Source organism: Aquarana catesbeiana, linkage group LG05, assembly GCF_042186555.1.
Source record: "Aquarana catesbeiana isolate 2022-GZ linkage group LG05, ASM4218655v1, whole genome shotgun sequence".
NCBI classification, from domain to species: domain Eukaryota; kingdom Metazoa; phylum Chordata; class Amphibia; order Anura; family Ranidae; genus Aquarana; species Aquarana catesbeiana.
The window spans coordinates 534,412,629-534,432,919 of NC_133328.1; the positions used below are offsets into that span (position 1 = coordinate 534,412,629).

A 20,291-nucleotide genomic window follows, 5' to 3' on the forward strand; every position below is an offset into this window, starting at 1 on the left:
CATGGCTAAACTCAGGGGAAGTTTCCCTGTAGAATTAAACAGCCATGATAAAGAGGTGACCATAATAGCAGTGGTTAGAACTTACAGTGCCTTGAAAAAGTATTCATACCCCTTAAAATGTTCCACATTTTGTCATGTTACAACCAAAAACGTCAATGTATTTTATTGGGATTTTATGTGATAGACCAACACAAAGTGGCACATAATTGTACAGTGGAAGGAAAATGATAAATGGTTTTCCAAATTGTTTACGAATAAATATCTGAAAAGTGTGGCGTGCATTTGTATTTAGCTCCCTTTACTCTGATACCCCTAACTAAAATCTAGTGGAACCAATTGCCTTCAGATGTCACCTAATTAGTAAATAGAGTCCACTTGTGTGTAATTTAATCTTAGTATAAATACAGCTATTCTGTGAAGCCCTCAGAGGTTTGTTGGAGAACCTTAGCGAACAAACAGCATCATGAAGGCCAAGGAACACACCAGACAGGTCAGGGATAAAGTTGTGGGGAAGTTTAAAGCAGGGTTAGGTTATTAAAAAAATCCCAAGCTTTGAACATCTCACAGACACTGTTCAATCCATCATCCAAAAATGGAAAGAGTATGGCACAACTGCAAATCTACCAAGACATGGCCATCCACCTAAACTGACAGGCTGGGCAATGAGAGCATTAATCAGAGACGCAGTCAAGAGGCCCATGGTAACTCTGGAGGAGTTGCAGAGATCCACAGCTCAGGTGGGAGAATCTGTCCACAGGACAACAATTAGTCGTGCACTCCACAAATCTGGCCTTTATGGAAGAGTGGCAAGAAGAGAGCCATTGTTGAAAGAAAGCCATAGTAAGTCCTGTTTGCAGTTTCTGAGAAGCCATGTGGGGAACACAGCAAACATGTGGCAGAAGGTACTCTGGTCAGATGAGACCAAAATTGAACTTTTTGGCCTTAAAGCAAAACGCTATGTGTGGCGGGAAACTAACACTGCACATCACCCTAAACACACCATCCCTACCATGAAACATGGCAGTGGCAGTATCATGTTGTAGGGATGCTTTTTTTTTTCAGCAGAGACAGAGAAGCTGGTCAGAGTTGATTGGAAGATGGATGGAGCCAAATACAGGGTAGTCTTAGAAGACAAACCTGTTAGAATCTGCAAAAAACTTCAGACTGCGGAGTTCACCTTCCAGCAGGACAACAACCCTTCACATACAGCAAGAGCTACAATTGAATGCTTTAGATCAAAGCATATTCATGTGTTAGACTGGCCCAGTCAAAGCCCAGACCTAAATCCAATTGAGAATCTGTGGCAAGAGTTGAAAATTGCTGTTCACAGACACTCCCTATCCAATCTGACAGATCTTGAGCTATTTTGCAAAGAAGAATGGGCAAAAATATCTCTCTCTAGATGTGCAAAGCTGGTAGACATCCCCAAAAAGACTTGCAGCTGTAATTGCAGCAAAAGGTAGTTCTACAAAGTATTGACTCAGGGGGGCTGAATACAAATGCACGCCACACTTTTCACATATTTATTTGTAAAGAAATTTGAAAAACATTATCATTTTCCTTCCACTTTACAGTTATGTGCCACTTTGTGTTGGTCTATCATATAAAATCTCAATAAAATATATTTACATTTTTGGTTGTAACATGACAAAATGTGAACAATTTCAAGGGGTATGAATACTTTTTTAAGACACTGTACTATCTTTATGGTGGCACTGAATTTTCATACATAATGCTGTTTAGGCTAGGGTTGCTAATTAGTTGCAGTGGAGCTATAAAAAAAATTACTGATATTTGCTGTGCACTATACGCCAAGAGTTTGTGAACATCTATGTTGGACATCTCATTCCAAAACCATGAGCATTAAGAAGTTGCCCCTCCCCTTTGCAGCTATAACAACCCCCACTTTTCTAGGAAAGCTTTTGGTGTATTTGGTGTATGTCTGTGGGAATTTGCACCATTTAACAAAAAGAGCATTTGTGACATTAGGTACTGATGTTGGACAAGAAGACCTGGTTTGCAATCTCCATTGAAATTTGTCCCAAAAGTGCTCAATAGGGTTGAGATAAGAGCTCTTCAGGCCACTCAAGTTTTTCCACACTAAACTATGTGTGAACTTTAAATTACATTACATTATGTGCTTACTATTAAGGTTTTACCAAGCACTTGCATTTTAGCCTTTGTTAATTCAGTGACTAAAATTTTGCATACAATCTGCTATTTATATAGTTTTTAAATATAGCACAAACATATTACACAGCAGATTAACATAGTCATGAATTGCAGCCAATTTGACTAAATCTTTAAAGCAAACTGCTAATTTTCAAGTTCCATAACCTATAGGAGCCATAGAATTCACTCATGTTCAACAGTACAACATTGATTCAGATTTATTCCTATAAGTTATTGCAGTTAGCAAGGCTAAGTGCAACAAAAATAAAAACAAAAAAGCAAAAAAAACCCCCAAAAACACAAGATCAGCACAAGGGACATAACTTACAAGTCAATAGGATGTGTCCCTTGTCATGATGTCTCTTCTTTTAGGTGAAATCCTCCTCTGTCTATGCCCCCTCCATCTACACCACTGTGATCTTCTGATGCAGCAGGGGCTCAGCACAAGGGACATGTCCTACTGTCTGTAAGTTATGTCCCTTGTGCTGACTTCTGTGTTTTTTTTTATTTTGGCTGCACTTAGACCTTAATAGTTAGTACCTTCGTGCTTGAACCCTTTATTCAATAACGCTATTTGTCCTAAACACCTAAACATCTCTCTTACCAGAAAATTCATCAGAAAAAAAGAGGAGCCAATGAAAAGTGCACCACAGTCTAACCATTTGCCAAAATATGAGCGGGTGAAGGAGCTTTGCCAGCAAGCTAGATACCAGACAGCTTGTGAGCAGCCAGGACAGGTAAGGAAAATATCTGTGCTCTGTTTCTTTTCATCAGAAATAAACATCAAACAAAATACCTTTGCTAGGTATCAAGAGCAACTATGCAGTATTTGCGGAAGCTACTCTAACCCCATTTTAGCTGATTCTCATGAGGGCCATTCATTGGAAACTGAATTAACTTTGCAGGTGTTCATTTTTATTCTTGCCCTGTGTAAGATGTAGCTGAAGATTGCAGGGATGAATTACATACTGTATGTGTACAGATACTTCTCACGTATGAATGTTAACCTTGCATAAAAAGCTGTATTACTGTATTGTAGGACATATGTATAGATTTTTTACTAAGTCAGCTGAAAAATCTAAATACTTAAAGTAGAAGTCCACCCTGACACTAAAATCCCTGCATCTACAGACATCCACAATTTAACACTAACCTATCTAGCCCTGTAAAGAAAAAAATCAGTATACATACCCTTTCTGAAGCCGATCCGACCCAATCCCACGCTTAGCTGTCAGCTGCGGCTTCGCTGTGCAAAGGACAGGTCCGACAACGGAAGCCCCATAGTAACTCTATGGGTGACATTACTCCCCAGTCAGTTCACAGCCGTTGTCGGCTGTGTCCTCTGCAGAGCTTCCCTGCTGGAGATCAGATCAGCTTCAAAGAAAGTATGTAAAGCGATTTCTTCTTTATCGGGCTAGATAGGTTAGTGTTAGATTGTGGATGTCTGTAGATGCAGGGATTTTAGTGTTAGGGTGACTTTACATTTTAAAGGCTAACTCTAGCAGCTAAATACACTGCTCAAAAAAATTAAAGGAACACTTTTTAAACAGAGTATAGCATCAAGTCAATTCACTGGGATATTGATCTGGTCAGTTAAGTAGCAGAGGGGGTTGTAAATCAGTTTAAGCTGTTTTGTTGTTAATGAAACTAACAGGTGCACTAGATGGGCAACAATGAGATGACCTCCAAAACAAGAATGGTTTTACAGGTAGAGGCCACTGACATTTTTTTTCCCTACTCATCTTTTATGACAGTTTTTTACTAGTTTTGCATTTGGCTAGGGTCAGTGTCACTCCTGTAGCATGAGGCGATACCTCATACCCTATAGAGGTTGCACAGGCAGTCCAACTCCTCCAGGATGACACATCAATATACTGGTGTGAATGTCTCTGACCAAACAATCAGAAGCAGACTTCATGGGGGGCCTATGGGCCCGACGTCCTCTAGTGGGCCCTGTGCTCACTGTCCAGCACCATGGAGCTCGATTGGCATTTGCAATTAAACACCAGATCTGGCAGGTCTGCCACTGGCACCCTGTGCTTTTCACAGATGAGAGCAGGTTCACCGTGAGCACATGTGACAGATGTGAAAGGTTATGGAGAAGCCGTGGAGAACGTTATGCGGCCTGTAACATAATTCATCAAGACCAAATAGGTGGTGGATCAATGATGGTCTGGGGGGCATATCCATGGAGGGACACACACAGAACTCTACAGGCTAGACAATGGCATCCTGACTGCCATGCCCGGCCTCATGTGGTGAGAGTATGCAGCCAGTTCCTGGAGGATGAAGGAATTGATACCATTGAATAGCCCCCACGCTCGCCTGATCTTAATCCAATAGAACATCTCTGGGACATTATGTTTCGGTCCATCCAATGCCGCCAGGTTGCATCTGAGCCTGTTCAGGAGCTCCGTGATGCACTGGTCCAGATCTGGGAGGAAATACCCCAGGACACTACGCATACAAGCACGTGGGGGCCATACAAAACTACTGAGTACCTTTTTGAGTTGCTGCAATGAAATTTCAGCAAAATGGACTAGCCTGGTGCATAATTTTTTCACTTTGATTTTCAGGGTATCTTTGAATTCAGCCCTCTGTAGGTTGATAATTTTAATTTCCATCAAACGATATGGCATCCTTTCATATCTAACACATTACCCAGTCCATATCAGTATAGATATCCAGCATGATATTTTTTATATATTTAAGTGTTATATATTTAAGTGTTCCTTATACATATAAGGCATCTCTTTAAGCTTTTAAACTAGAAATGTTTCTCTATAGAGCTGAATTAGTTTGGTTATTTGGTGTACTTTTGGAGTTCAGCTTTGATGTATGAGGTAGTTACATGACAAGTTATCTGCTGCAGATACTTGAGCTATTCATTTTTAAAAACTGTATTCACATCAGTATATTTCTCCAAACCTAAAACTGCACTTCCAGGAATGAAATAAAACCTTCAAGACATAACAATTAAACATGATAAGCTATATCTGGTCAGGTAGGCCCTCTCACTTTATATTTGTTGACATTGGACATAGTGGGATTGATTTACTAAAGTCAAATTGACTGTTAAATTTCAGGGGAAGTTGCGCAATGCAAGGTACTTTTTCCCCAGAGCTTGGTATAGTGGTGGAATTTCACTTTTAAAAGAATACCCAATCGCATACAAGGGAAATTGAAAAAAAATGCATTTTTGCTTGCACATGATTGAATGATGGAAGTCAGCAGAGCTTCACCTCATTCACTAAGCTCTGGGGCAAATTCCCTTGCACAGCGCAACATCACTTGTAAAGTGAACGGTCTATTTGTGTTTAACCTCCATAAGTGGGGATTTACTGGATTAAAACAATCTCCTGAAACATAGGGCATTAGGTTTATGATGCGCCCTGGAGGGGCAGATGCATGTATTTTATACATTGGTAGTTTGCTGTTATTTGTTATGTGTGTTTAGATCCTCCCACTCCGCAGACTCTAGATATTGGCAGCCACGCTTCCTGACATAGGAATTTCTTCTCTCATCTGCCTCAGCATTTCACCTTTTGTGCGCCTCTCCTTTCTCTCCAGTGGTGGTCTCTAACTTGCCATAGTTTTATAATTGTTGCCATTTTTTTTTCTATATCGGTTTACAGTAAAAGTAGTGACTAGTTAGTAGAATCTCAACTGCTAATCATCCTTTTTGGGATCACCTCTGTAGAGCAGACATTTTCTTCTCACTACTTGAACTGCTGAGGACAGCGATGCTAAAACAATGAAGGGGATTATGGAGGCTTAATCCTCTATCTTATTACAAAATGCCAAGAATCTCCTTCATTGCTGGAGCAGTTATTTATAGGAACACTGCTTTCTGTCATTTACTGATTTGGTAAATGACACCGGCAAATGTTGACTCAGAACTGAGAACTGTTCTTTGTTGAACTTATTAGTGTAGAATTAGAATCATAAAGAGTTACATTTGGATTTATTGATGTTCAATTTGTTTTGCATATTTAGTGATCTACAATATTTAAATTTTAGTACTTTATTCTATGGTTACAAGCAAGTTAGGTTTTATTAACACATGCTCATGACAGCATGACACATGCTCAGATCTTCCATTTCATATTTACAATTTTGGAAGATGTTTTCCCATACATTTTAGCACAGGAGGAAACAATGCTATGTAGTGGCCACATATAGATGTATCTTTATTTTTTCCATGTATGTCCTAGAACACGCCAAAAATAGATCTGGACACATCAATGATTTGCTTAGAATTTATGGCCACATGTGATAGCCATGTAAAGAATAAGTCTGCACCTGGCAATGTTGCCATGGAAGGATCAGATCACTGCACAACAAATGTGACATTGGTGTTGGTATCTCTATACGTGCAATAGCATAAGTCTATGCTAAATCCTCACTTATAATGTGTTTCTTGCATCACCTGTTTTGTTGTAGTAGTCTAACAGTGAAGCTTTTTAGGGTAAGCAATATAAAAAATGGCTGGCCATTGGCGTGCTCAGGATATAGCATTGGGAGAGTCCACTTGCCAACTCTTGACATTTGTAGTGTTTTGTTTAGCTCAATGTGGACTTTTTGATTGTTTGTGGGGTGCTTAAAGGAGTTGTAAAGTCAGAAGGTTTTTTATCTTAATGCATTCTATGCATTAAGATAAAAAGCCTTCTGTGTTCAGCAGCCACCCCAGCACCCCCTAATACTTACCTGAGCCCCCTCTCTGTCCAGCGATGTCCACAAGTGTCTTGACCATCTGGAACTCTACCTCCTCATTGGCTGAGACACAGCAGTGGCGCCATTGGCTCCCGCTGCTGTCAATCAAAGTCAGTTAGCCAATCAGGACAGAGAGGGGGCAGAGCCAAACCACAGCTCCATGTCTGAATGGACACAGGGAGCTGTGACTCGGCTTGGGTGCCCCCATAGAAAGCTGCTTTCTGTGGGGGCACTCAAAAGGTGGGAGAGGCCAGGAGCACAGAAGAGGCACCCGAGAAGAGGAGGATTGGGGCTGCTCTGTGCAAATCCACTGCACAGAGGAGGTAAGTATAACGTGTTTATTATTTTTATAGAAAAAAAAACAAGACTTTACAATCACTGTAATCAGGGATCGGTACCACTTATCAACATAGTGTGAAGAAGGTCTTTATCCATCCCAGCAATTTTACAAACGTGGCTGAAAATCTTTACAGTAATAGTAAGCCCTTACTTTACTACTCTATGTTTTCACTTGTCACCTATGAAAAATTAATGGTCCTTAGATTTTCAAACAGTAGCATCACCTCAGCCTGTCTCAGACAAAATATATTACCTGTGGGTTCCTACATCAGCAGTCAGAGACTTACACTCACCTGCAGTAAACTGGTTTATAAATGTTATAATTATCTCAAGATGAAAAAAAAAAAAGTATGTGTAACCTGACATTGTATACATGCCCTTTAAAGTTTATAGTTAATGATTACTTTTATTTTGGTTAACATTCTACCTTTAAATTTATCTGTGCTGTTTGACTTATTTCTCGCAATAAACCTTTATACAGTAACTAAATAAGGACAATGTACATTAGGTTCCTACAAGTAAGTTGTTTTTTCGGCAAATCTTGTTTCTATAAAAGATGGTTACAATAGTCTTTTAATTATCTTTCACTCTTAGAGCTCTCTGGTCTATAAAAAATTAAAAATGACTTACTGGAAAGAGTTGGCAACGGCAGTGCCTTATTTCAAGCTTGTATCATCTGACATATACCTTTATTAATATATCCAATTTTTCCTTGTTCTTATAAATTCCAATACGGATTAACATGGGATTGCATTCCAGTGGCCAGTTGTAAGCCTATTGCACAGTGCAAATCTCCCTGCAAAGAATTTCCTATTTGCCACATAAGCGATTAGTTGTTAATCTGTGTGAAAGTGCATCCTGGACTGTTCTCCTTGAACCTGAGTGATGTATGTGAGCTGTACCCCAGTTCAGGTTTCCCCCTGAGATCTGCTGCATAATAACTCCTTATGACTGACCCTTATGGACACTGGAATTTTTTTTGGATATAACATTAATCTGTGGTGGTTTTTACACAAAGCACTACGGGTAGTATTTTTAAGACTTTTGTTCTCTGTGCTACCCTTTTCAGAACTGGGAAATTATGTTTTGGAATGTTGTGAATAAAATGTACGGATTAAAAATATTCTAAAGATCGGCATGGAATGTAATATTTTTTCTCTTCTGATTTAGTAATTCAAATTCTAGGACATCATATATTTAAATGTATTTGTCACCTTGTAGTGAGGTCTTCATTGATGTGCAGCTATCTGCACTGGGGACAGTAGATACCCGTGAATCACCAAACAGCATTATCTGTGCAACTTATGCAGGAGAACCACTGCAGAAGCACTGGAGGGTATATGCAGAACCCAACAATGATTTGGTATATAATTTAAACTGAACTCTTTTCTTTGTAAAGATGTCCATACATGGGACAATTATTGGTCAGGTTGGTTGTTTTAGATCTAAATTGTCATATATGTCTAAATGTGTTTGAGAAGTGCCCAGGTTTCAAGCTCAGCTGATGTTTGCTAAGATAATGTTTACGCAGAATAGAAAATGTCGTCACACATTTGGCTGTGTATGTGGTCACTGGAACTTTTTCTCTGTTCCCCCACAGGTCAATATAAACGTTATAAGATGTGTTTAGCTTGAGTTTGCCTTGTTTTCACAGAGACTTGTATGGAGGAATACAAGCAACAGTAAATCTATTAGAGATTGTGTAGCCTAAGGTTTCATGCATGCAGGATGTGTTAAACGCTGCTTTTACATGCGTTTTGTGATTTTTTTTTATTTCCTGAAAATGCCTCTCAATGTTAGCCTATATGTCCTTGCACACAAAGGCATTTAGAGGCCGGAGCATTTACTGGGAGAAAAAAAAAAAAACAGGACTAGCATGTACAAGAGAGGAGTGTTCCAGCATCCAAAAATGCTTGACGTGTCTAAACACGTGCAAACCTATCTAGACACGCTCTAAACATGCATTCCAATGACCATAATAAATTAATACTCTGGGCAAAGGAATGAATGAACGCTCAAGTACATGAAATGCCTAAACGCGTTTGCAAAATGTGGCTTTAGGTGTGTTTTTAACGCTGCTTTTCCTCCCCTGGAGCATAGGCGTCCAAGGAAGGAAAAAAAAATTCCTGTGTACATGGGGCCTAAGTAGGAATCAGATATGCTGTAACAGACCTCCGATGATCCCTTGCTTGCCGTTTTAGATTGTTGAAACTTAGGAACGATCGGTTAAAGCTAACCTCTGGTCACATTTAAAAAAGGAAACAGAAAAAACATGGGAAATGTGCATGTATTCCAGAGATGTACAAAATATGTGTTTCTTTGTTTTACTTGACTTATGCTGTAGGCTACTTGTACTACTTTATGGGGATCTCACTCAAGGTGTACTACTCATGCATGTCAAATTAAAAAAACAAGGACCTGACTAAATTTTTCTGAGTTCTTATGTATGGCTAATATCAGATCTAGATTGTCTTTTGAGAAAAAAATTGTATAACATAAGGCTGCTAATAGTTACTATGTCAAATTTCACATAAGCAGAGAAAATCAGCCTTTCTAATAATTCAGATGAAAGTTAATGTAGTCTGGTTTGGCTCAGCCATCTACTTTTCTCATAAAATAAACATTTTTCGACCATACATTTGTAAACTTCCAGTCTATGACCAGCTGTGGATTTTGAATAAAACCACACATGTCTGGGACTGGGAGCTGGAGGTGTCAGATGGAGAGCTAGATATTGACAGTCAAATACCAGACAAATGTTTTTTCTGTTATAATGATGACTTTGATACAAACTACTGGCATTATTTTTGAACATTTATGATATTTTTTAAACAAAGTATAAAACTTTAGACTCAATTCACAAAGCTTTATCTCAAGAATAATAATCTTTATTTTCATCCAAATTTTATTGGATTTAGCCAAATTTAATTGTCACTTCTTTGAAAATATGGATCCTTTTCCTGGTGTGCCATCGTGGTGATTTGGACCTTAACTGTTTTATATCTTATATCTTTTTTTGTATCATATATACTGTATTAATTTATACACGTATTTATATATTATATCAGGTTGTTTACTTATTGCAATCTTGGCCGTTAGGTCCCATCTTACAGTTTTACCAAGCACATATACAAAGGGCTATTTTATGGCCCAAACACATTTAAGCACATTTCTGAACATTCTCATACCTGGATGAAGTACATCTAAATCGTCATTCCTTGTTAGCAATGTGGTTGAGCACAGCATGCTGCAAGGGTGTCCTATGTTGTGAATTGCCATTTAGAAACATAGAAGACTGATGACAGAAAAAAAGACCAAGTGGTCCATGGAGTCTGCCCCCATTTTGTATATTTAAATACTATATGTTTTTTTTGTTAACTTTTTTGTCTGAGTACAGATCTATGCTTCTCTAAAGCACATTAGAATCCACTTACTGTTGACTGACTTACTACCTCTGTTGGAAGTCTATTCCAAGCATTAATTACTTTTGGTAAATTAATGTGTTCTAAAATTAGAAATTTCCACCTGCTAGTCTGAGTTCATGTCGCCATGTTCTGGAACTAGGCTTCATATTGAAAATACTGCCTTCAAGGACCTTATTCATCTCCTTGATTTATTTAAAGGTTTCAGTCATGTCTCACCTTTCCCTTCTTTCCTACAGACTGTACATATTGAGCTCCTGAAGTCTCTCTTGATATGTTTTATCCCCCAGACCTTTGACCATTTTTGTTACCCGTCTCTGGACTTGATCTATCTTATCAATATCTTTTTGTAAGCGAGGTCCCCAGAACTGCACACTTTTGAAATCAATCTATTGAAATCAACATAGGCTATATCCAAAGCACCACTCTGGTCTAAAACATTAGTGATACAGTGGAACCTCGGATTACGAGCATAATCCGTTCCAGGAGTATGCTCGTAATTCAATGTACTCACATATCAAAGCGAGTTTTCCCATTGAAGTCAATGGAAATGAAAATAATTAGTTCCGCATTGACTTCAATGGGATGCAATACCGCATGCGGCCAGAGGCGGGGGGGGGGCACCAGATAGCCTCGGAAATGGCCGAAAAGACCTGAGGGACACTTCGGCGGACCTCGGCAAACCTCAGAAAGACTCCATTCATGAGCCTTTCCGAGGTTTGCCGAGGTCAGCCGAACTGTCCTCGGGCCTTTCCGTGCATTTCCAAACGGCAACGAACCACGACTTTCAGCTCTGCTTGGCTCCGGCGACCCCCACCTCTGGCCAAAAGCGGTACTGCACACCGCTTTTGGCCTGAATCCTTCTCGTTTTGCGAGACAACACTCGCAAACCGAGTTAGGAATTTTAGAAATACAGTGCTCGGTTTGCGAAACGCTCGTTAACCGCGTTACTCGCACACTGAGGTTCCACTATATAGTAAAAGAAATTCAGTCAGATGAGTCTGACATGATTTGCCCCTAATAAAGCCATGCTGCTTTGGGTCCAGCAAGTTGTATGTTTTTAAGTAATCTGCGACCCTTCTTTGTAGGAGTGATTACATTAACTTGACTACAGCAAGTGTTAAACTTACTGGACTGTAATTGCCAGTTTCTACCTTGCTGTACTTCTTATGGATAGGTACAATATTAACTGTCCACCATTAATGGGGAACTTCTCTGTTAGAAGAGATTGATTAAAAAGATCTGTTAATAGTCCAACAACAATACCTCAAAGTTCTCTTAGAACTCTGGAGTGAATACCATCAGGGCCCAAACCTCCAGGGCCCACTTGCAGAAGTGTGATTGATCCATCAACAGAGTGCAAGGAGAGGAGTTGTTAATAGACTTAAAAAGGCAAAGCAGGTATTTGCCTCGGACTTAACTTATGCAAGAAGACATTTTAAATGATCCCTTTAGAAATCCCTTTTTACCTGTCATTGAACATCTTCCTTAATCCTCATTGAAAGGGTGGACGCATTGGCCAAGTTCTACACATGGAAATATCTCCTTGATGCAACATATCATTATCCTTATATTCCATTCTGTATTTTTCTTTATTTTTAAACTTTTTTACACATGTATTGACACCACCTCCTAACTTTCCATTCCAGATCACTTTATCTAATGTGAATAAGAATAGTTGCATTCAATAGTTCTATCTTTGCTAAAATTGAAAAACCTCAGAAATGAGGACAGTGAGAGAGTAAGTTGCCAGCAGAAACTGGTGAATAACAAGCTGCCTCCTGACAACACAGCTGTGTGGACAGCTATTACTGCTGGTGTCTGATTTTTTTTTCTACATTATCTATGAATAGGTTAGAGGTTTCACTGTTTATCATTACTGTACGCTCATCTATTAAAGCTTTATAAACAAAAGTCTCTTCATGACGCATGGTGGGCTGAATTTAGACAAGCTGTACCACTTCCTGTGCGGTGCCTGGTTTACACTCACTTCTGGTAAGCTGGAAGGAAGTTAGGTTGTATATTAAACATAGGGAATGAAGATTTCCAAGCTGAGTCACTTTCACCTCCTCTTCAACATCTGTTTACTAGATGCTGATGTCTTTTTCAAGAAAACCTCAACGGATATAGATACCTTTAGTCAGTTTCCACAAAAATTTTATTTCAGCTCTAATCAATCTCTGCTGCTAATTGGAAATCTGAAGGAGAAAAATTCCCATTAACAGCTCATTCACTGCAGACAGAATGTTGTGTGTGCTGGATTGTCCTTCAAATAAATGTATCAGCTGTTGACTGTTCCCGTCTGAAGCACCCTACATAAATATATCATGAGCAAGCATTACTTGATCCCTTCGTAGTAATGTGATGCTAAACGTGAAGACATTTGATCTGGTCCAGTGTACATAAACAGTGCTTCGCAGTCTCCTCTATTTAGGAAACATCTGAAGACTGGCACGCCAGCTATGGAGTGTGAAATGACTACTGAATCTCATTTTACATTCCTACATTAACAGCACCTGTAGGGTTGGAGAAAAACGATATGCTGCTAAGGAAGTCTGTAAGGAAGATAGATGCTGCCTTCCCTTTCTCTTATGGAGGTTTTTGGAGATATTAGGCAGATAGAGTTTTCTAGCAGCATCCTTAGTATGTACACTTCGTTAAGGGTAAGATTTCATGTAAACATCTCAGCCATAAACTGTATAATTAGAGTATGGAAGGATTCAAACTCCTGTTGGGTTTTTACTGCTATCCAGGGGCTTCATAAAAACTTGTTCACACGGATAACCAGGGGTTTGGTAAAAGGAGGTGTTACCGCCCCTTGACCAACCAATTAAAGAAGAGCATGCAGCCCTCAGGGCTGTACACGTGCTTTGCGGCTGCAGCAAAAATGGTGGTCATTGGGAAGAATCACTCCCTTACAGATAGCTAAAAAAAATCAGTCAGTGGGAACTTATCTGAGAGGCAGAAATTGCTTATTGCTCAAGGAACCCCCAGCAACCTCTGAAGTTGAGTTCCATGGAAACGCTGTTCTATGGTTGAGAAACGCTGGACTATGGGCTTATTGATGGCAATGCATGTTCAGAATACGCATATAATCATGTGTGTTCAATATGTACATTTTAGATGTGCTGCATTGAATATTTGTTTTGTTTGGATGTCTCAGGTAAGTCGTTGTGTACTATTAAATTTTTTATCACTCTTCCTTTTTCTAAAAACGATTGTTAATTTTTTTTTGTGGGTATTTGTATATTTTTTTAAGTATAAAAAAAAAAAAATCAGCAAAAGGAACATTACTTTAATTTAATGTAAAGTGTACCTTGGGCTGGTTTTGGCTGTTATATTGGAAACCTTCAATCTTTTGCCCCCCACACCCCCAATGCGTCAAGTTGTGTGCGTTAGCTGGGAGTTAATACCAGCGCTGGACTCGTCACAGGCTGTCGATAAGATTGCTGACTATGCTCGCTCTTTCCATCCACTTCTTCCTTTATAGATCACTTTTTCGTTTAGCTATAGTACAACTTTTGTGAGCAAAGGAGGGGTTGGAAAAGATCGGCATAATCGGCACTCTTGAAGTGTGTCTGTAACAGCTAAACTGCAGCACTGTAACATTGTGGATGTGGGGAGGGCAGAAAACTGAAGATTTCCACTTTGAGAACACTTAGCATTAAATTTACAGTCCCTCGTGCTGATTTTTTGTTCCTAAACTTAGGCTTTGAAAAAAGAACATACAAGCTGTGTAGACAAGCTAAACTGCCGTGATTGGAATGTGACTCCTGTGTTTGGGCCTGGATAAGTAGATTACAGCAATATTCAGTCATTAGAATGTGAAGGTGGATTGATCAATAAAAACCTAATAATAATCCTACAATGTTTTGCGTTTTCTTGTAGAAATGGCAGTGCATTGAAGATGTGTCTGGTAAACTTCGGATTCATAAGTGTAAAGGATCTGCAGATGTTGTACCACTGAAGAAAAGGGCAAGGAGTATAAATTCAAAGGGCTATGGGAGCAGAGATTGTGTGTGTCCTGAAACAGTCTACAGGCCACATAGAAACCCCAGGAAAAAGCAGAGGATTTTCCTAAGACCAGCCAATGCTAGTAAGTCCAATCCAATCCAATGTAAGTAAGTAGTAAGCCAAGTAAGTGACAAGTGGATTTTAATGGCAAATGCCTGCTTAAAGCAGAACTAAATTTTCTCTTTTTTTTTACAGTTTTTCAGTTGCTTCCTGGTTTCTAGCCTAGGCTAAAATGATGTCATATGAAGTCTTAATGGACTTCATGGGCATTTTTTTTCTTTTATGGAGAGGGGGGGCTTTCTCAACTTAGCACACCCTCCTGTCTGTAGACCTGAGCTAAGGGTAGATACTACATGAATCCTCTGCTCACTGCCCATTTTTTTCAAAGTATTTTCATAACAGAAACTATACTATATACCAAATCTTTGAGGTACATCTGTTTAGGCAGTTAAAGCTGAACTAAACGTACCTTCAATCCAGTGATGCGCCATCCTGGAACTCTGCACTGGCCGCTGACATCTTCGGGCAGCTGGCATCTGGGTCTTAATCGTTGGCCACTGTTATTGGCCAGGCTGAGCTGACATCACTCCCATGCATGCACGGAAGTCCTGCATTGCTAAATATGTGCAGTGAGCTTATTCTATGGGGGCGGACAGGTAGGTAAGTAGCTTTGATGCAGAAGAGACAAAGAATGTCTTTTCTGCATCATAATTCCTGCCTGTTTGCTCTGCCTGTTCGCATATTTTCAATTCCTAGCATAAAGTTCCAGTTTAAGATCAGTTCACTGCTAAGAGGTTCCCTTTAATTCCATGTGAGTGCATAAGCCTCAGATTGCTGCAGTGCATACAAACTTAGGGCCAGTTTACACAATAGAAATGCAGTCCGGATGTGTTCCGGATACTTTACTGCATGTGCGTTTTTGATGCGTTCCAGTGCGTTTTATGATGCGGTCCAGTGCATTTTTACCCCTCTTTTTTCTTAACCTTAAATAAGAACATGTGTGTTCCAGTGCGTTTTGGTGCGTTTTACCGTATTCCAGTACAGTTCAGTGCAGAAAAAATGCAGCATGTTCTGGAACTGGAAAGCACTGGAACTGACTGCACTGGCGTGAACTATGCCATTGAAAATCATATAACCTACTATCCATGCGTTTTGGATGCAAAAAAAAAAGGCACTGGACTGCATGTGGTGTGAACTGGCCCTTTGAAAAAGCTATTTATCACAGTCTCATAAAGTTAATGAAAATATTTTCAGTAAAAAATTAAACTGGTCTCGGATTAGTTGGTATCAGTAACCTTTTGTAATTGTAGATTACTGCTCTTCCAACTGACTATGTTAGTCCTTAATACAACACCTTAACTGATCATACAACAACTGACACTGACAAGTGGATCTGTAATGGCAGGGATGTAACTAAACAGTTTTGGCAATGCTGTTCTTCCCCTGTTAAAGCCCTGTAAAAAAAAAAAAAAAGGTGTATTATGGAGTGAACCTGCACATTAAGCATCCCATTCATCTCCACCTCTTACCTCCCACAATGCAATAAATGGGCTGCCTGAGCCACCAGTCAAAAGGCACAAGCACTGTCATCGCAAGGGGGTTTACATTTTTTACAAAGTTGTCAGGGCTGCCAACATAAGAGAAGGCATCTTTTGGTCATTAGTCCTGTCCATTACAAGTGTGCTGACTTTCTGATTTCTTAAATAATGGTGTCATTCTTTAGGGCTGGCATATATACTTCATTTGTCTGGTCCAAATGTCAAAATTGCCCCCCCCAGAGTTCAATTTAAAAAAAAAAACAACAAAAAAAAAACATTAAAACACATGTTCCTGCCACGTCCCATGGATCATATACATCTAATATGCAAAAAATAGATTGGCTAAACCACGCTAGTGCTTTTTTTACCTCTATTTTTCTATTATAATGATTTTTCAAAATAATAAATGTAGTAATATCAAGGTTGGATAAAAGGTTTAGGGCAGCAGAACACTTTTGGTAGTAAATTCGTACATTTTGTATAGAAATGACCCTATCAGAGCAAAAAAAGAGGGACAACTGAGGCTGTAGGAGGGACAGAGGGATTTGGTCTAAAAAGAGGGACAGCCCCTCCAAATGAGGGATAATAGGGAGCTTTACAGCAACTAGTTTACTAAGATCTTTCTTGGTTGCATTCTGCCTGTATTTTATACCTGCAACAATTTTTTATTTAGATTTTTTAACACAATATTGTACATAGTTATCTAATTTAAAGCAGAATGTTTTCTTTTTTTAGTTTAGGTAAAGTGGAGAGTGGGTTTGATCCTCTGCCACAGATTAACTTTTGTCCAACCCTTACAGGAAAAAAAAACCTATCACATATTATATCAGGGACAAACATTAGTTCAAAGGGCCACAACAAAATTCAATGAAACATCAGAAAATAGGAAAATATCTTGTGCTTCTTTGCGTAATGACTATTGAAATGTAGGCTTAAGTGGCAGCATTAATAAATAAATATTATGGTGGAAAGGACACTACAGGGCCAGTAACACCAAAAAGGTGGAAAATACACTCCAGTCTACAGTCTTTGGTCTTCGGTTAAGAGCCAGTGGTAAGGTTAGATCTCCACTCCAAGGAAGCAATAAAATACAGAAAGGGAATCAAACAACGCACCAATACACCCAAAACTAAAAAGGTTTAGAACTAGGTTCCTTGTTTAATATTTAATAACCAGTAGCCAGTGTTTAAAATGAATTACAGATGTACAGGCATAAAAATAAGCCACAATTATCATTTCTCTTATACCGGCTTTACTGCTAGGTCACCAAAAATGCTCTCTTTAAATCCTATAAATTTTGTTTCCAAGATTGTATTACATAAAAGACCAAATAATCTTAAATTCTCTGAGAATCCTTAATCATCACTGTTCTAGAGCTTTTAATTAAATTAATGAAATCTGGAATTAAAGAACGGATCACACAAATCAGGGTCATTGTGCCAGCGCTGTCATACTGTGCCACAGTGACCCCTAGTGGACTTTGATAATGATGTAAATTCACATATCAGAAAGCAGAATGTTAACATTTTATTTTAATATCTGTGTATAAAAATTATAATTCACTGAAAATTAGGCTTTGGGCATCTGTGTTTTTTTTCTTTAGTTTGTCTTTACTACATGTGAAAATTCATATTTATCTATTATCCATTTTTGCTAAAATTATTATTTACCTCTGCCGACATGTTCCAAAAAAAAAAGCAGCAGAAATATTTCTGTCATGGCTTGTACTTGTGGCCTAATTCATTGCTCTGTGAAGGTGGGCATGGGGCAGCAGTGAACTTGTAACCGTCATCCTGTATATTAACTCAACAGTTCCCTACAGTATGTTTATCTTTCTTTACACAGCTGACACCATAAATCACCGGAGGTCTTTAATTTGGACAAACACAATTGTTTTATTGAAGCTGTTTTTCAATTAGTATAATTGGCCTTTCTGATGGCTATTGAAAGTGAAACAGATGTTCTATGTGATTTATATATGCAGCTGGCCTGTTTAGTATGTGAAAAGGTAGCACAATCAGGCAGATGGAAACACTAATAAATTATATTAACCTATTTTGGTTCTTAGAAGAACCTGGCCCAGGTATATGTATATGACAGCAAGAAAGGATCACATATTTGCAAGTCTAGTTTATTTTTACTAAAGACCAGAACATGGAGGTATTTCTTGGAAAATATCATTTTTCAAAGATGTACACTACACCAGTGTTTCTCAACTCCAGTCCTCAAGGCGCACCAACAGGTCATGTTTTCAGGATTTCCCTCAGATGAAACGGCTGTGGTAATTGCTAAGGCAGTGAAAACTGATCAAATCACCTGTGCAAAATAGTGGGAATCCTGAAAACATGACCTGTTGGTGTGCCTTGAGGACTGGAGTTGAGAAACACTGCACTACACCATTCATAGTGCTTATAGACTCCACCTACATCAGAAAGTCATGTTTGAGTTCTCCACCTGCCTCATCGGGCTTGCTACCCCTTCAATGGGGAATATACTGTGCAAAAACAGCCATTCCTACCCATGGCCCATGTTGAACTCACCCTGCTTTTTGGAGGGAAGTATGGAAGGTCTGAATTAAATGTGGATGTTAGATTCATACATCTGCCCAGTGACCAGCACCCCAGTAATGACTTTTTTAAAGAGGAGCTCCAGTCTGTAAAAGACAATTAAAAGTCAGCAGCTACAAATACTGTAGCTGTTGACTTTTAATACAAGGAAACTTACCTGTCCAGGGATCCCGCAATGTCAGGATCCTGAGCCGATAGGTCAAGCAGCTTCGGGGGCAAGCGCCGGCATTGCAAGCAAGGGAAACTCCAGGCTTCACAGACAGTTTCCTACTGCGTATGCATGAGTTGCGCTGCAGTTTCTGAGTGGTTCCACTGTCTTCTGGGACCTGTGTGTGTCCCAGAAGGCATTGGGGGGGGCAGAATCTGGATGCTGCATCGGTCCCCCGCCGGCTCTAAGGCTGAGATCTGAGTAATAAAACCCTACGGATCATTTGGTTCTCATAGCTCCCTGAGCAGAGAGCTGGTGACTGTCAGTCACCGGCTCTCTGCTCTGTCCCCTCTCGCTCACTGGAGCGCTGGGCTGTGGAAGAGGCGGGAGGCTCAGTAACTCAGCAGCTCGCTGAGAGGCTGAGCCGGGTGCCGGTCCAGGCATGTGGGTGAATCCCAACCATATGGTCGCAGTCTTTTCCAAGTCTGGACCGGCTCTGTGACATCAGCCGACAGCGAACTTCAGCCTGCTGTCTGTTGAAAACGGACAGGACAGGAGTGCAGGAGTGCAGAATGAACTGCACTAATGTGATCCACAGAAGTACAAAGTACAAACAAGCTTTAGCTGTACTTCTCCGTTAATCTCACTTTGAATCCAATGAAACAAGTGTTGTGCCTAAGGCCTCATGCACACATTTAGCAGTTTTTAGTGGCAGGAGAGTTTAGAGACAGGAAAAAAAAAACTCTGCCAGTGTGTCCTGGAGCAGCAGAGTTTGGGCAGAAAAAATGTTGCCGCTTGTAAAAGCGCATAAACGCATGTTAATGCTAGGTGCATTTAGCTCTTGAGCATTAGTTCATTTAGATGGCCAGAATAAATTATTTATACTGGCCAATGAAACTAACGTCCAAGCGCTTGATGCCTGTAAACGCGCCTAACCACTTGTAAAAACGTTAGACACTTTTACAAGCATCAAACTTTTTTCGCAAAAACGCTGCTGGCTTCTGGGAGAGTTAAAAAAAAAACGTCCTGTGTGCATAAGGTTTAAAGCAGCCTTTCTCAACCTTTTAACACTGAGGAACCCTTGAAATAATGCAGTCAGTGGTAAGTGTGTTCCTTAAATTTGTGGTCAGTGGGAAACCTTGCCCCTTACAGACAACTAAAAAGATCATTCAGGTCAGGTCATTGCTCAAGGAACCCCTGGCGACTTCTGGAGGAAACCTGGTTGAGGAAAAAGTGGCCTACAACTAGATGGTCCCCACCTGTTTGGTTTCCTTGCATTATTGAAGGTAGCCTGTAACAGGGTTGTGAATTGCAGGAACTTCTTCACGGTCAAGTATGGAGGCTGGAAAATCTAATTTCCTGGTTGTCATGTTGATTA

The 20,291-nt window shown here is 39.7% G+C and overlaps 1 protein-coding gene across 2 annotated transcripts in view; it reads left to right on the forward strand.

Annotated features, from left to right (window-relative positions):
- Window positions 1-20,291, forward strand: part of SULF1 (sulfatase 1) — a 200,973-nt gene that overhangs the window by 145,513 nt on the left and 35,169 nt on the right. For both annotated transcript variants that reach the window (XM_073631777.1, XM_073631779.1), the window contains exons 11-12: window positions 2,780-2,909; window positions 14,535-14,742. In XM_073631777.1, coding sequence (XP_073487878.1) covers window positions 2,780-2,909; window positions 14,535-14,742 — 338 coding nt within the window. The remainder of the gene's footprint in view (window positions 1-2,779; window positions 2,910-14,534; window positions 14,743-20,291) is intronic.